Below are 17,237 nucleotides of genomic sequence, written 5' to 3' on the forward strand. Positions count from 1 at the left end.
CAGCCACTTTGCTAAAGTTGTTTATCAGATTTAGGCGTTCTCTGGTAGAAGTTTTGGGGTCACTTAAGTATACTATCATATCATCTGCAAATAGTAATATTTTGGCTTCTTCCTTTCCAATATTTATCCCTTTGACTTCCTTTTGTTGCCTAATTGCTCTGGCTATGACTTTGAGTACTACAATGAATAGGTAGGGAGAGAGTGGGCAGCCTTGTCTACTTCCTGATCTTAGGGGGATTGCTTCAAGTTTCTCTCCATTTAGTTTGATGTTGGCTACTTGTTTGCTGTATATTGCTTTTACTATGTTTAGGTATGGGCCTTGAATTTCCAATCTTTCCAAGACTATTACCATGAAGGAGTGTTGAATGTTGTTACATGTTTTCTCAGCATCTAATGAGATGATCATGTGTTTTTTTTCCCCACTTTGGGTTTGTTTATATAGTGGATTACATTGATGAATTTCCATATATTGAACCATCCCTGCATCCCTGGGAGGAAGCCTACTTGATCATGATGGATGATTGTTTTGATGTGTTCTTGGATTCAGTTTGCAAGAATCTTATTGAATATTTTTGCATTGATATTCATAAGAGAAATTGGTCTGAAGTTCTCTTTCTTTGTTGTGTCTTTGTGTGGTTTAGGTATGAGCGTAATTGTGGCTTCATAGAATGAATTGGGTAGTATTCCTTCTGTTTCTATTTTGTGGAATAGTTTGGAGATTATTAGGTCTTCTTTGAAGGTTTGATAGAATTCTGCACTAAAACCATCTAGTTCTGGGTGGTTTTTTTTTTTTTGGGGGGGGGGGGGGGTGGGGGACCTTTTTTTTTTTTTTTTTGGTTTTTTGAGACAGGGTTTCTCTGTGTAACCCTGGCTGTCCTGGAACTCACTCTGTAGACCAGGCTGGCCTCGAACTCAGAAATCCACCTGCCTCTGCCTCCCAGGTGCTGGGATTAAAGGCGTGCGCCACCACTGCCCGGCTGGTTGGGAGACTTTTAATGACTGCTTCTATTTCTTTAGGGGTTATGGGACTGTTTAGATGGTTTATGTGATCTGATTTAACTTTGGCATCTGCTATCTGTCTAGAAAATTGTTCATTTCATCCAAATTTTCCAGTTGTGTTGAGTAAGGCTTTTGTTGTAGGATCTGATGATTTTTTGAATTTCCTCAGTTTTTGTTGTTATGTCTCCCTTTTCATTTCTAATTTTGTTAATTTGGATACTGTCTCTGTGCCCTCTGGTTAGTCTGGCTAAGGGTTTATCTATCTTGTTGATTTTCTCAAAGAACCTGGTTTTGTTGATTCTTTGTATAGTTCTTTTTGTTTCTCCTTGGTTGATTTCGGTTCTGAATTTGATTATTTCCTGCTGTCTACTCCTCTTGGGTATATTTGCTTCTTTTTGTTCTAGAGTTTTCAGGTGTGCTGTCAAGTTGCTAGTGTATGCTCTCTCCAGTTTCTTTTTGGAGGCACTTAGAGCTATGAGTTTTCTTCTTAGCACTGCTGCCATTGTGTCCCATTAGTTTTGGTATGATGTATCTTCATTTTCATTAAATTCTAAAAAGTCTTTGATTTCTTTCTTTATTTCTTCCTTCACCAAGTTTTCATGAGTAGGGCGTTGTTCAGCTTCCATGTGTATGTGGGCTTTCTGTTGTTTTTGTTGCTATTGAAGACCAGCCTTAGTCTGTGGTGATCTGATAAAATGCATGAGATTATTTCAATCTTCTTGTATCTCTTGAGGCCTGTTTAGTGACCGATTATATGGTCAATTTTGGAGAGGATGCTATGAGGTGCTAAGAAGAAGGTATATTCTCTTGTTTTAGGATGAAATGTTCTAGAAATATCTGTCAAATTCATTTGGTTCATAACATCTGTTAGTTTCACTGTGTCTCTGTTTAGTTTCTGTTTCCATGATCTGTCCATTGCTGAGAGTGGGGTGTTGAAATCCCCCACTATTACTGTGTGCAGTGCAATGTGTGCTTTGAGTTTTAGTAAAGTTTCTTTTATGAATGTGGGTGACCTTGCATTTGGAGCATAGATGTTCAGAATTGAAAGTTCATCTTGGTAGATTTTTTTCCTTTGATGAGTATAAAATGTCCTTCCTTATCTTTTTTGATAACTTTTGGTTGAAAGCAGATTTTATTTGATATTAGAATGGCTACTCCAGCTTGTTTCTTGGGACCATTTGCTTGGAAAATTGTTTTCCAGCCTTTTACTCTGAGGTAGTGTCTCTCTTTGTCACTGAAGTACATTTCCTGTATGCAGCAAAATTCTGGGTCCTGTTTACATATCCAGTCTGCTAGTCTATGTTTTTTTTAATTGGGGAATTGAGTCCATTGATGTTAAGAGATATTAAGGAAAAGTGATTGCTGCTTCCTGTTATTTTTGTTGCTAGAGGTGGAATTATGTTTATGTGGCTATCTTCTTTTTCGTTTGTTGAAAGATTACTTTGTTGTTTTTTTCTAGGGTGTGGTTTCCCTCCTTGTTGGAGTTTTCCATTTATTATCCTTTGTAGGGATGGATTTTTTTTGAAAGATATTATGTAAATTTGGTTTTGTCACAGAATATCTTGGTTTCTCCATCTATGGTAATTGAGAGTTTTGCTGAGTACAGTAGCTTGAGCTGGCATTTGTGTTCTCTTAGGGTCTGTATGACATCTGCCCAGGATCTTCTGGCTTTTATACTCTCTAGTGAGAAGTTAGGTGTAAGTTTTATAGGTCTGCCTTTATATTTAACTTGACCTTTTTCCCTTACTGCTTTTAATATTCTTTCTTTAGGTCTGCCTTTATATGTTACTTGACCTTTTTCTCTTACTGCTTTTAATATTCTTTCTTTGTTTTGTGCATTTGGTGTTTTGATTATTATGTGACAGGAGGAATTTCTTTTCTTGTCCACACTATTTGGAGTTCTTGTATATTCATCAGCATCTCTTTCTTTAGGTTAAGGAAGTTTTCTTCTATAATTTTGTTGAAGATATTTACTGGCCCTTTAAGCTAGGAATCTTCTCTCTTTTCTATACCTATTATCCTTAGGTTTGGTCTTCTCATTGTGCCCTGGATTTCCTGAATGTGTTGGGTTAGGAGCTTTTTGCATTTTGACAGTTGTGTCAATGTTTCCTATGGCATCTTCTGCACCTGAGATTCTCTCTTCTATCTCTTGTATTCTGTTGGTGATGTTTGCATGTATGACTCCTGATCGCTTTCCTAGGTTTTCTATATTCAGGGTAGTCTCCCTTTGTGATTTTTTTTATTGTTTCTATTTCCATTTTTAGATCTTGGGTGGTTTTGTTCAATTCCTTCACCTGTTTGGTTGTTTTCCTATAATCTTTAAGGGACTTTTGTGCTTCCTCTTTTAGAGCTCCTAGCTGTTTATCTGTGTTCTCCTATATTGTTTCTTTCTTTTCTTTTTTTGGTTTTTTGTTTTTTTGGTTTTTTTGAGATAGGGTTTCTCTGTGTAGTCCTGGCTGTCCTGGAACTCACTCTGTAGACCAGGCTGGCCTCGAACTCAGAAAGCCGCCTGCCTCTGCCTCCTAAGTGCTGGGATTAAAGGCGTGTGCTACCACTGCCGGGCACTCCTGTATTTCTTTAAGGGAATTACTTATATCCTTCTTAAAGTCCTCTATCATCATCATGAGAAGTGATTTTAAATCTGAATCTTGCTTTTCTGGTGTCATGGGGTATCCAGGACTTGCTATGGTGGGAGAACTGGGTTCTGATGATGCCAAGTAACCTTGGTTTCTGTTGCTTATGGTCTTATGCTTGCCTCTGGCCATCTTGTTATCTCTAGTACTACCTGCCCTTGCTGTCTCTGACTGAAGCCTGTCCCTCCTGTGATCCTGGTTGTATCAGAACTCTTCAGAATCCATCTGTCTCTGTGATCCTGTGATCCTGAGATCCTGGGTGTGTCAGAGCTCCTGGGAGTCAAGCTGCTGCTGTGATCCTGAAATCCTGGTGTGATCAAGCTCCTGAGATCCTGTGATTCTGGGTGTGTTAGAGCTCCTGGGAGTCGAGCTTCCTCTGAGTGTTGTGGGACTGGGTGCAGGACCAGTGCCCAAGGTCTGCTCAGGGCACCGGCTTAGACTGGAAGGAATCTATGTGATCTTTCATGTCCATTACTCTTAGGTAACTAAGAGCTCCAGTATTGGATGCACATGTACTTAAAATTCTTATAACTTCTTGATCCCTTTTATTAATATATAATGGTCTTATTTATCCCTTCTAGTTTTGGTTTGTGTCTACTCCAGCTTCTTTTTGGCTATTTCCTTTATAGATATTTTCCATCCTTTAACCTGGAGTTGATGGGTATCCATCGGTATAGTTCTTGGAGACAACAAATAGTTGGATGTAATTTTTGATCATGTTAATCAGCCTATTCTTGATTGGAAACTGAAGCCATTTACATTTAAGAGCATTTTAGGGAAGCTTTACTAATTTTTGTAATTTTACTGAATGCTTTTCTGGTTGGATTGTTTGTTCTTTAACTTATTCTCTATAGGTGTGTTTCCTAGTTTACTGGTGGACATGACAGACTCCTTGATAGCTCTCCTTTACCAGTTCCTCTCATGACATTTCTTTCCTGTGCTCTCATGGTTGACTTTCTTCCTTCTCTGTGTACAGCATTTCTATAATTTGGTTCTGCAGTGGATTGGTGTGATCAAAAACTGCCTTAGACTATGCTTATCTCAAAATGTCCTATTTTTCCAGTATTTAAAAAAGTATGATAGCTACTTCTCCATTGCTATGATAAAACACCATGACCAAGAACAGTTTAAACAAGTTTATTTTGGCTTATGGTGTGAAAGGGCTAGGTGTCTATCATAGCTGAAAAAGCATGGCAGGAGGGACAGGAAGCTGGCCAGTCACAACTTTCCTTTACATACCAGAAATGGGGAGAACAGGAAGTGTGGCATGGTTATACACCCTCAAAGCCTTACCCAGTGACATACTTCCTCCAGAAAGTTTACACTTAAATTTTAGGACTGAAAAGTTCAGTAACCTCCCCAAACATTACCCCAAAGTAAATCTTCAAATAAGGAGCCTATGGAGACACTCCTCATCCAAGTGGCCTCAGCTGGCTCTAGCAATCTTGGTTGGTAGTTATCTTTCTAGGCTTGAAAAGTATGTTTTTCTGGCTTTTACAGTTGCTGACAAGGGCTTTGCTGTTATTCTGTCATTGCCTTTGTGGGTTGATTGGTGTTTCCCCTACAGATTTTTGTATTTGTGTTTTAATAATCTGGACTTTTGTGAAGAAGTTTCCCCTGTAAGGTTTAAGGATTTTTTTTAATGTCTCTTATGTTTGGATGTTTATTTCTCTAGATTTGGAGACTCTGCTATAACTTCATTAAATAGACCCTCTATGCCTTCAGCGTTTACCCACACTTCTTCCATCCTATAGATTCTTCGGTTTGGCATCTTGATTTTTACCGAGTTATGAGACATTGCAGTCATGCCTGTTTTTTCTCTTTATTGATGTTTAGATGAAACAGTTCCTCAATCTTGGGCTCTATCCCCGACATTCATTTTCTGCTTGGTTCAGTCTGTGGCATTTCCAGCTTCTCTTTGGATTTAGTTTGTGGAGTTTTTCATTTCTAACAGTTTTGGTTTTGACTTTTGGTTTTCAGAATTTCAACGTCCTCTTTCTGCCCCGCACTGCTCTTTTCCATGCTTCTGATCCCTTCATCTATTCTGCTGACCTTTCTCCTTACTACTCCCTCCTCTCCAGGACCTGGCCATAATTTCCCGTCTTCTGAATAGTTCTTTTTCACTAGCAAACGTATCTTACCTGGCATTTTACCCACTTTAGCACTTTAGGAGTCAATGTTGTGATCTTTCGAAGAGCCATGTTGTCATGTATGTTGGTTACCTTAGCATGGCAGGGACAGACCACCTGACAAGAAGCGACTTACTTACGAAATGGCTTCTTTGGCTGTTGGTCTAAGGGGATGGGTGATTATGGCAGTGACAGCATGAGGTCACTGGTCACACTGTATTCAGAGTCAGAGAGGCATGAATGCTGGTGGTCCTCAGATCAATGCGAAACTCTAAGTCATTGGAGAAAAAGACTATATAGCAACTGTGTGTGTATATATGGGGGAAAGGAGGCGGGTAGGAGGTTAAACATACCAACAATGTGTACTATACACTAAGACATCATCTTACAGTTGTTTGGTTCAGTGAGTCTCAGAAAAACAGACATGAATAAGAGACAACACTAGATCTGTTAAGGATTATGATGCTACCATTTATTGGAGAAAAGAAAAGGGAGAAAATAGCTGTGAAAGGGAGAGGTAACTCTCTCCAGCAACACTCTTTCTCTCTGAAGTGAGTAAAAAGAAAACATATGAACCAAATCCTCAAGACAGAAAAGGCAGTACTCAAGAATATATTTTTGTATATAAAAATTCAGTTATACAATCAGTATCATTGAAAATCAACTACACCTATGCAGTTATAAAAACTTTTTTTTTAAGACAAAATGTTTTAAAAGCTCACTGTATTAGAACAGGTACAATGTTCTGAAGGCATACAAATCCACTGCAGGCATTTGGATTTGGTTGCCCCAGTGCCCAGGGCGCCTATACACAAGGATGCCAGTGCCTTCATCACTGACTCTGCACGCCCTCACTAGCAACTTCACAATCAGAATTACAAGGCCGGAGTTCATGGAGCTATTTTTTTTTTTTAAATTTTGCTGTATTCAAGTTAAGCAAACACAATGAAAAAGACAGGAAAAAAAACCTTTCTTTTTGAACATTTAATAGACAGAGCCATGTGCATTGGTCCAAACACTAGATTTGATTTTGTTTTCTTTTGTTTTGTTTTAAGATAGGGTCTACTCTAGATCCTCCTGCCTCTATCTCCCCAAGTGCTGGGATAATAGTCATGCACCACCATGGCCAGTGTATGCATTTCCAGGGATTGAACCCTGGACCCCATGCATGCTAGGCAAGCACTCTATACATGCAATGGCATTATTCTGAGTACAGAGCATATGTCAGTATTTGTTATGAAGCCATGGGCTGACCTCTCATCTTCAACAGAATTCCTAAACACTAGGCCTACTTTTTCTCTGGTTTCAGACCAGCCAGTTTACAGAAAGTCATTCTGTACATACCCAAGTCTACCTTGTCAGTCACCAGCTCTGCTAGAAGGGATCTGACTTTATGTTGTCAGCTTATATGAATGAAGGCTACCAGCTAATTTCAAGTGTCTCCCATATGTCACAGCAGGGCTGGAAATACTCAAAGAGAATACTCCATCCTGAGTAAACTGGGATTAAACAAACTCCACTGTGTTCCCCCTTCACTAGCCTAAAACACACCAAGATCTCAAAGCAAAAAATGAATTGGCAGGTACTTTAAGATCACCCCTGAAGCAATCCTTTTAAGAAAACTTTCTAAGCAATTTAGACTTCTAGGCGGAAAAATGTGAATTTGCAATGAATTTCAGCTAAGGTTCATTCACTTTTAATAGGATGCTATCTGTAAGCTATAGCACATTATTAAACTTATAAAAAAAATAACTTGAACATTAAAAACAAAACTGCCACAGTCTAGCAGGCATCTTTATACTGCTTTAAACACTGATTTTTTTTTAATTAACTAAAAATAAGTTTTAGGTTGTAAATTCAAAGGGTATGTAAATGACTCTACTGATAAGGGACCAGAGGAAGAGTAAAGTCAGAAGAGCAGGCAGAGGGCACACAGGAAAGGAAATCCACAGTCATGAGTGCACCTCGACTGACCAATTCATTCCACCAAGTCTCCTCCCGTACGTGGCAAAACCTGTCACTCACAGGGACACCAACAACAAAAGCCAAACCAGCCTGGCCCTTCACATCTGTTTCAGATACTGCCCTGCTGTTAATTATTTATTCTAATGAGTGTATTAAAAAGTAATTTTATGTGGAATGTAGTTTGTGATTTCATTTCTTGTTCTCTCAGCCTACAAGTGACTATGTGGCTGGGAGGTGGCAATTAAGACATAATCCACCAAGTCACCATGAGAGTAACAGACACCCAAGCACTGAGACCATCTCCATGGTGAAAATGCCAGGCTGGGAATGTATCTCACCCTTCCCCAAGACAAGATGCCTAGAGCTGGCGTCTGAGCAGCAGCCATACAGAGCAGGAGAGACAAAAGCTCCCTTAGAGCTTGGCCTGTAAAAAAGGACAGTGAGAGAGACAGAATTCAGTGAGCAGGCACCCAACCGCACAGCATCCTAACAATCAGCATGGAGTAGAGAGAGGACCAGCCAAGGCGACCCAAAGCTACTCTCCTGGTCCAGAAGGCATAATGCTGTTCTCAGTGCAGCACTCCACAGACTGCACCTCAGGGAAGGCAGCATCAGGCCTGATGTCCCCCACAGCCTGACTGAGGACCACATTACCTCTACAGTGGTCACTCAACCGTTTCCATCACTTGGCAGTACAATGATGCCCTGCTTACTGGGCAGTGAATAGGAAGAATGAAGGGTGGGGAGAAGAAACAGAAAATGCCAACAGCCATAGTCAGAGGCTAATTCTCCACTTCAGCCTCACTCACTAAGCTGCTTTTAATCAATGCTGCTGGCTTGGTAGGAGACTTTAACAGATTTGAAGTGGCTTTCTTCCTTCCATAGTCCAACAAAAGCAGGGTCAGAAACAACCAAGGGATAAGGCAACTGAAGAAAAAAATTTGGGAGTCTAGAAGATTCTAGAAGACAGTCATCCAAAAGCTGCTTAAATGTGTCCAGATTCAAGCTGTTGAGGCAAACTGGCCACAGGCTGTAGGAATTAGGCCAGAACCTTTTATTCAGACTTGATCTCAACCTAGAACCTCTTCACTGATGCCCCTGCTGGTCAGAGTTTCTGAGGCCACTACTACTTTATGATGATGAAGGCAGTTATCTGTTGCCTGAGTCACTGCGAGCATTCAGTGAGGCAATGCACGACAGGCTACAGTGATGCACACAGAATTAAATATGCTAGACAAATTGATGGGTACGCGCCCATCCTGTCACCGTCAGCACTCATCAGTTCATGGAGACTCGGCTTGCTGTGCGTCCACCAAGCACTTTCGTCTTTCACTGACATCCTCCAGTGAGCCAGCAGGACTTGTCAGCCCACTATTTGGAAACAGTGAAACTGAGAAACCATTAGGTAATTTCCAAGGACTCAACCAGCATGTGACTGGACCACAGCTCACACGTGAATCTGCTGATTTTCTATGCCCACGTTTACACTGCTATGCTATTCAGTCTTGCTAACATCTTTAAAAGATACCTCGGCTCAAGCCCTGTCACCGACAAGGGCGTGGAGAGGTCAGCCTTTTAGGTACATGACCACAGAGTGGTTGGAACTTGCAGCAATGACCCTACCCTCATGTCATCTATGAACCATGGGTACCCCTAAACTCCCCAACGGCCCTTCTCACACCTGAGGCCTTCTGAGACCCAAACTGATTCCCAAGGCTCCCAGGACATGTGCCTCACAGAGCCAGAGGGTAGCATATAATTTTGCTTCCTGACTGAAGACAGGTTGTAGATGCCTTCAACAGCACGGCTGGAATCCTGAAAGACTGAGCTACCCTCTGCCCCACTGCTGATCAGCCTATCCACGCTTCTTCATCTCAGAAGAAAAGACAGTCATTAGCCACAGTTCAGCACTGGCCACAACCGCAGAGACGAGTGCTCACCTCCTGTGGTCTGGCGGTGACAAAACAGAGGTCAGGGTGGAACAGCTGGCCCTGAGCAAAGAGCAAAGGGCAAAGGGCAAACCTAGACTGCCAGGACCTCAAGCTGTCAAGGCAGGGCATTGATGATGCCAGGGACACACTGGGATGGTGGCCACCCAGATGCAGGTAAGCTGCCAAAAAGCAAAATGGGGGAACAGGTAGAAGGCAGCACAAGTGATGCTGAAATCAGAAAAGGCCAGGAGGACAAAAGGAAGTTATGAGAGGTGACACAGGCTCTGAGCAGAGCCATGCCAGGAGAGTCGGCGTCATAACGAAGACTGAGCATCAGGCCACAGCTGGAGCTCCAGGGGATACAGAGACCAACCTGAGCCCTGGTCCTTGACTGCAGTGAGACAACTCACATGGCTCTCATGAGGACCAGACGAGATCCCCAACACAAGAACGCTCTGTGTGTGGTTAGGCACTAGGCTGCAGCATGACCACCCACAGGCTGACCACCAATGTCCAGTGTGGGCTGAGTGTCAATGCTGGACCATTTAGGTTGCTTGGCAGGCGTGCCTACTTCTTGCTGGCCCACGAGGGATCTGTCTTCCATGAACTTCCCTTATCCCAACTCCAGCAAAGAACAGAAAGTAAATATTTATAAATAATGAAAGCAAATAAACAAAGCAAAGAACATGAAGATTTTTCACTTTCTAATGGCTCATGTCCAAAAGGAAATAGCATTTTAGGTCACTACTTCACTCTCAATTAACCAGTGTCACAAGGTCACAAGACAAGACATAGGAGGTGAGGGCAAGAGAAAGAATCCACATTGAACACTAAAAATACATTCCATAGTAAGCTGAATTCAGAACAGCAAGAAGGTGCCATCTAGAAAAAGGAACAACATATCCAGGGCAGGCTTCCAGGGGTCTTAGGACAGGCAGAATCACTTGTTCTCAAACATCAGGGAAGACGCTGTGTGGAGCTGTGGCAATGGTTTTCTTGGAGACCCTGCTAGACCTCCCTGCCGCCGCCTGGGAATCAGTGGCTCCTGAGGTTTATCTGCTGCTATTAGACAAAGACTGTCCTGTGAGAACTCGGTGGAGTACCTCCCAGAGGATAACAGTCACAAGAAGAGTTGTCTACACAAGCCACAGAACCTCACATTGTGTGTTACAGACACTAGGGTTTAGGACTCATGACTGCTCCCACAGGCAACCCTCAAAAATGTTCAAATTGTAAGCAACACACTGCTGCTAGTAAAGGCACGTGTCTGTGAGAGAGAGGTTCAGAGGGCATTTACAGAACTGTCCACCAGCTTCCATCCAGTCCTCCCTGCACACTGGCAGTGCGTTATGTAAGACACACAGCAAAGCACTTCTTCACAGCATCCCTAGGAAGGAAAGACACAGAGATAAATGGGACATGAACACTCAAAGACCTTTCTTGAGCATTTCCCAAGGTACAGTGCTGCTGGGGGGAAATAGTGAAGTCGGACCTACTCCATCAAACTGTGGCACCAACATTTCTTAGCAACTTTCTCCTGGGCAAATTACTGGTCGTGCTGGAGGTTTTAAATTCCTCATCTGTCAGTTGGGGTGTGGCCACTTATCCCATGACAAGCAGACTGCTCATGAATACATGGCAAAGAATAGGCATGTAGCAAATGATGATTATTACCATAATGAGAGAAGATAGGAAGAGAGAACGGACAATGAGAGAGTAAGGAAGTAGACCGCTGCATCTTCACATCAGCCAATCACAGAACACACTGACATCATTAAGGTGTAGTCACCAGGGCTGTTGTTCACTGCTAGCAAGCAGCAGAGGACTGTGAAGGAACATCTTCAGGTCCCTGGCACAAGGAGATGTGTGCAGGCACTGAGCATTACTAACAGGCTGCCTGGGACTCAGTGTAACTCAGGTAAGCAGAGCGGGTGCTCAGCAGACAGCCCATCTATCAGAGCAAACCCTTCTCTTCACTACTTCTGGCTGTGGAAGGTCACTTCAGCTCTGACCCTCACCCCACTCTAGGTCTGACACTGTGTTCTCAGTGTACAGCAAATAAGGACTCAGGGGGTCACATGAGGTGAGTGAGTCCAACTGCCTGAGCAGGTAATGAATTTTAACATCAAAAGCCATCAAGGAGTCATGCATGGTGATACAGGCCTGAGATGCTAGCATTCAGGGAACTGAGGCAAAAGGATTTTAAGTTTGAGGCCTACACTGGCTACACAGAGAATTTGTCTTTAAAAAAAATTTTTTTTAATCTAAAAAGATTCTAATGAAAGACTTTAAAGTCTGCTACATACTAAAGTCCCAGGGGTATTCTGTAAAGTAAGGGGGCTTATGGCCAAACCAAGTCCCTTCCTGCAAGGTCACACAGCACGCCATGGGATCTGGGAAGTTGGGCAGCAGGAACCCACCTAATTTTGCTTAACCTATTTTATAAACTCACATTGTCTTACAACTTTTTTACTGCTGTGTGATCTTCTCTGTAGACACTGGGAAAGCCTATTCTAAAAGCCACACTTAGAACTCACTTTGTGATTCTTCCTACTAAAGGAGACATCTATCTGGCTCAACAAGGCTCACTAGTTCAAAAGGAACTGTATTGTTTCCATCACTTGTACATGCCCATTCTGATCAACTCTGAGCCTCCAAGGAAAGATGCCAAATAACTCCAGTTTTGTGGATAACAGTGACTACACTAGGCTGTGTGCTTAGAAAGGTCTACTCTGGTTAATACCTTGATGACATATGTTAGCCCTGGCTATCCTGGAACTTGCTCATCTTGCTCCACCTGCCTCTACCTCCTGAGTGCAGGGACTAAAGGCATGCACCACCACACTCACCAAGAGCCCACATTTTCATTTTCACTGGACCTAGTAAATTATGTAGGCAGCTTAGGCACAAAGATATGATCAAACTGTTGCCAAATTGATAAATACTTCATTAGATACTCAGACCTAGAAGACCTTCCTTCACATAGCACACTAACTCCTGGGACATCCTTGTCCATATTCTTCTCAGAATAAGTTCCTCCCTGCCCCAAAGGCAGTATTTCACAACTGTTATACTCCTGGGACCCATGCACACATTTTATCAGCTTGTTAGCCTCACTCCAAAACACCTTCAACTCACCATTGGCAGCAGACCTGGAATGTACAAGACATAATGCCCTACCTCCTCCCCAGCCCCTGCACAATTGTTCATTTCCTCAACACAATTACAGAAAACATTTTTATTTAGTAGATGACCAAGAAGAATGAAATTACATGGCTTCATTAGAATGGAATCAGAGGCAAAGGTTCTGTGGCTAACTGTGAAAAGCCTACCATCAAAAGTGGTTATTTAACAAACTCCCAAGCCTCTGGGGATGAGCCAGCCCCACCCACTCCGGTTATCAATGTCTCCTCTGAGTCTTGGTGGTCTAGAGCCACCAAGCCCACTAACTAAGAAGCACTGTTCCCCCAGGGCCCTGTACCTACTTCCCCTTTAGATTCTTCCAAAAATGTTCAGAGTGAGGCCCTCTAAGAAAACAGGCAAGTACGAGAGACCCCATAGCCCTTGTTCAGTTACACTAAACTGATCACCTTTCGAATCGTCACCTCAAAGCTACAGATTAAAGGAACACTAGTGTGCATCCGAGTACTGTCCATGAGAGGACAATGCCCCAAGCACCAGGAACTCAGTCTGGTCAACACATTGCTAGCTGAATGGTGATCACTAATAAGATCAGGAGACTCGTGGCCCTTACCATACTCATCTATAAAACAGATGCATGAACTGTGCCTATCTAGTAAAGATAAAAAACATGCATTCTCTGCAACTAAACTAAAATCTCCAAGCTAAACACCAGATCAGGAGCTGGAGAGATGGTCCAGTGGCTTAGAGCACTTGCTGCTCTTCCAGAGAACCCAGGTTCAATTCCCAGTACCCCTATGGCAACTTATAACCATCTGTTAATTCTAGTTCTAGGGGATTCAAGCCCCTCTTCTAACCTCCACAAAAATGCACACACATGCTAAATAGATATACTCGCTGGAAAAGTACACATTAAAAAAATAAATAAATAAATCTTTTGAAAAGTTGTAAGCCCCATGTAAACACATCATGGTTCACAAATCAAAGAAACCCTATATCCAAATATAGTCTTACCTTGCATATGGGATGTAGGAAAGGCTATACCTACAAAGAAAAACAAACCAAAGATAAACAGAGGCAGCGGGAAAGCCCCAGCAGAAAGCTCCTGAGGCTCTGAGAGCACCCAGGGATTTATCCAACATGTGCACTCACTCACATGTGTGCTCACACTTTCCATCAACACTGTGTCTGCCGTATGAGTAGCTATGTGACAGAGGGGAGTAAGGGGCCCATACAACTACAATCCTCTGACCTTAGCCTGGCTTGTGGTTGTATTTAACAACCTAAAATGGGCAGACTCCAGGTGCCCATATGGCAGCAGAGCTCTATTTGCGGAAAGTAAAAATAAATTCCTCAACAGTTGTGTTCTAATGCTTTGTAAGTTCCCAAGAGACTTTAACTTCAGCCAGGTGAGATCAGTGTTCTATCCCGCTCCCACTAATTAAAAAGCAAATGGACCTTAGCACAATGCTTACAATGCTTACAACGCTTCAAGAACCCAAGTCACACTGCCTGTAAGGAAAACTATGCAGGGGAGAGACGCCTGCCCTGTGTGTTAGACAGAAGACAAGCGTAGCAATAATCAGTTCAAAGGGAATCACCATTTTCCTGAGCCCAGAAGAATGCAGACTCCTTGGGACTGGCTTGAGAAGGAGCCATGTATATGTAGAAACCAGTTTCTGCACCCAAAAAAAGCCAAGAATAAACTCAAGCCATCAAGCCAGGCCAATCCTAGCACCTACTAGCAAAAGTGCCTCCTACTAAAACCAGGCACCACACTTCTGCATGGCGCCCACTTTCCAGGTACACAGGCTTCTTTACCTGTGAACATGGTCAATTCTGAAAGGCAGTTTGACAGAGTATTTCTTCACAAGTTCAAAGTTCCAAAAAAGAAGACTGGATCAAGTTTACATTCTCTAGATCCATTTCTACTAGTGAGGTGACCAGGAGACGTTTATTTAGAATCCCCACTGGCCTCCCTTTTCTCTGTATCCTAGCAGACATTTTATCCCAAATAGAATAATCACACTATACAGAAACTATTTTGCCAGACATCATTACTCCTGGATTAAACGATCAGAGCAACATAGAAATACCTCATATTAAATACAAGCCACCCCAGGATCCCCATCTCCTTTGGATATTATACGCAGGTTTAAATAACCAAAAATCTACAGTTCCATTCATGGCTTTAAAAAGCCATGTCTCTGGTCACCCTTTAAACAGACTTGGCCTTTGAGTTCCACTGGCCTCCAGCGTGTACGCTGCACCACATCCATATGGGCTTCCACTGGCCAGCTCCTGCACCCTTGGCTCAGCTTGACAATGCCCTCTGTGTCTTTCTACAGAACACATGCCGTCACAATCACTGATTTTCTCACCAGCAGCCTTCTCTGGTACTGTCTGTTTGACTCATGGCCTCTTTTTATAAGCTCTTATAATACTTCATTGTTTAGACACAGTTAACAGACATGTGTAGCTGAGTAATATTTGTACATCTCACAGCTAACCACGAGCTCAGCAAAAAATGAGTGGCCTCCAGTGACCACTCAAAACCACTAACGCCACCTGTTAGTGGTGGGCCAAGTCAGCCAGCTGGCTTCTGACACCTGCCTTCCAGCTGCATTAGTGACAGCTCTTCAACTTAAGAGCTTCTGGGTGTTCCTAACCCTCCCACCCACAATACACGGGTTCTCCCTCCTTTCCCTCCATGAGTCAAAGGCAGGGCTGGGAACAAGGAAGGGACACTGATGTCACTTACCATGTCAAGGCCAAAGACTGCAAAATACAGAAGATGAGTGCAAGTCCCTTATTCCACTAGAGAAAAATGGCACAGTTACTGGAATGTGTGTGACAAGGGCTACAAACCACAAAGGTCACAGAAGACGAAAGTTCACACTTACCAGAAAGGCAGAGCACAGGGTAAGTGCAAAACACAACTAGAAAGAGACAGGAAACATTCATTAATGCAATGCAGTTCAAAACGTTTAACCTATCCAAACCATGTAACAACCATGTCAGGAAGAGAACTCCAACTCAACAATAACAATGTATGCTGGCTGAAGAGAAGAAAGCTGAGCTCCTACATTTCAGCTTTCCCTAAATGTCTGCAGATAAGAGCACCTTTCTGGACACGCTGTTCATCCACCAACCTTCTCACTCAAGACACATGGTAGCTGACCACAAACCTCTGCAACTTAACCCCTGTCAATTCTAGCCTCTGGAGAAAAGGTGTCTGAGAACAAAGGTCAACTTGAGATGCCACCCTCACAGCCAGGAAGCCTGTTATCAGTTTACCTGTCACCTGACACTGCTCTATGTCCTTTCTTAGACAGTTTTTCCACAACACACTTGTTAGGCCATCTACATCTGAAAGCTGGGGAAAAAATAGGTGTTCCAGCCGCCTACTGTGCCTTTTCTTAATCAGTGTGCCCTAAGCATTCTCTGTGCCCCTCGCTGTACTCTGAAAGACATAAATAAACAACAAATATAACCATTTATTTATATACAATAAATATAATATAAATATAATAAATATAAAATAAATATATAGTCATGGCCTTGGAGAACATTCTTCTATGAATGAATGAGAGATGCACAAAAAGTAAAATTTAATTTAAAGTATGCTGATCAAGTTCAAATCCCACAACACTGATCATTATTCTAGAAATCTAGAGAATGGGGTCTGGAAAAATTTTGACAGCTATACGGATAACTGAGTCAAAAAAAGAAAGCTATAGTCTGTGTTGCTGGGATAGAGACAAAACCTTCCAGCCATCCATGGCAGTACATGCCTGAGATCTTAGCACTCCGGAAAGTGAGGCAGGAGACAGTAACTTCGAGGCCAATCTGAACAACCTATGAAGCCCTGTCTCAAACAGAAAAACTAAAAGGAGTGTAGCTCAGTGGTAGAGTATTTGCCTAATATGCATGAGGCCATGTTTAATTCCCAGGGTGAAACAGGAAAAGAAAGGACAGGACCTCCTCTACAAAGCCCAGGTGGAAAGCAGTCTGTCCTTACCAGCACCAGGATTGTGGCGATGAGACGCGTAGGCTCAAACATCCGCTTCAGCTGCTTCACTGGCCCCATGAGGAAGATGGTACTAAGAGGCAAACACACAAGCCATTACGGGCAGAGCAGACGCACAGGAGGCACGGCAGCCACCTCCCCAGGAGCTCCTATGGCGGTAACAGAATAGTATTGGCACGAACAGCTCTAGCAGGCTCTGGACTTCCAGGCCTTTTGTACACTGCCCTCATTTAATCCATCAAGGACCTCTGAAGTAGGGACAATTAGTACACTTGATTTAGAGAGGAAGAAAAAGCCCAGGTGGTTATATAACCAAGGTCACCCAACTATGGAAGAGCAGGCCCGAGTCTGCTGCAGAACCCCTCTCTCTCTCTCTCTCTCTCTCTCTCTCTCTCTCTCTCTCTCTCTC

General features: G+C 42.7%; 1 protein-coding gene across 1 annotated transcript in view; it reads right to left on the reverse strand.

Moving 5' to 3' along the window:
* Positions 1 to 6,211: 6,211 nt before the first annotated feature.
* The window catches only part of Sft2d2 (SFT2 domain containing 2), a 19,986-nt gene continuing 8,960 nt past the window's right edge, over positions 6,212 to 17,237 (reverse strand). Inside the window, exons 4-8 of the mRNA XM_028758048.1 lie at positions 16,820 to 16,901; positions 15,702 to 15,737; positions 15,560 to 15,615; positions 13,813 to 13,842; positions 6,212 to 11,044 (exon numbers count right to left, since the gene is read on the reverse strand). Coding sequence (XP_028613881.1) covers positions 11,005 to 11,044; positions 13,813 to 13,842; positions 15,560 to 15,615; positions 15,702 to 15,737; positions 16,820 to 16,901 — 244 coding nt within the window. The 3' untranslated portion in view covers positions 6,212 to 11,004. The remainder of the gene's footprint in view (positions 11,045 to 13,812; positions 13,843 to 15,559; positions 15,616 to 15,701; positions 15,738 to 16,819; positions 16,902 to 17,237) is intronic.

This window comes from Grammomys surdaster, unplaced genomic scaffold (assembly GCF_004785775.1).
Source record: "Grammomys surdaster isolate TR1022 unplaced genomic scaffold, NIH_TR_1.0 130, whole genome shotgun sequence".
Lineage (NCBI taxonomy): Eukaryota > Metazoa > Chordata > Mammalia > Rodentia > Muridae > Grammomys > Grammomys surdaster.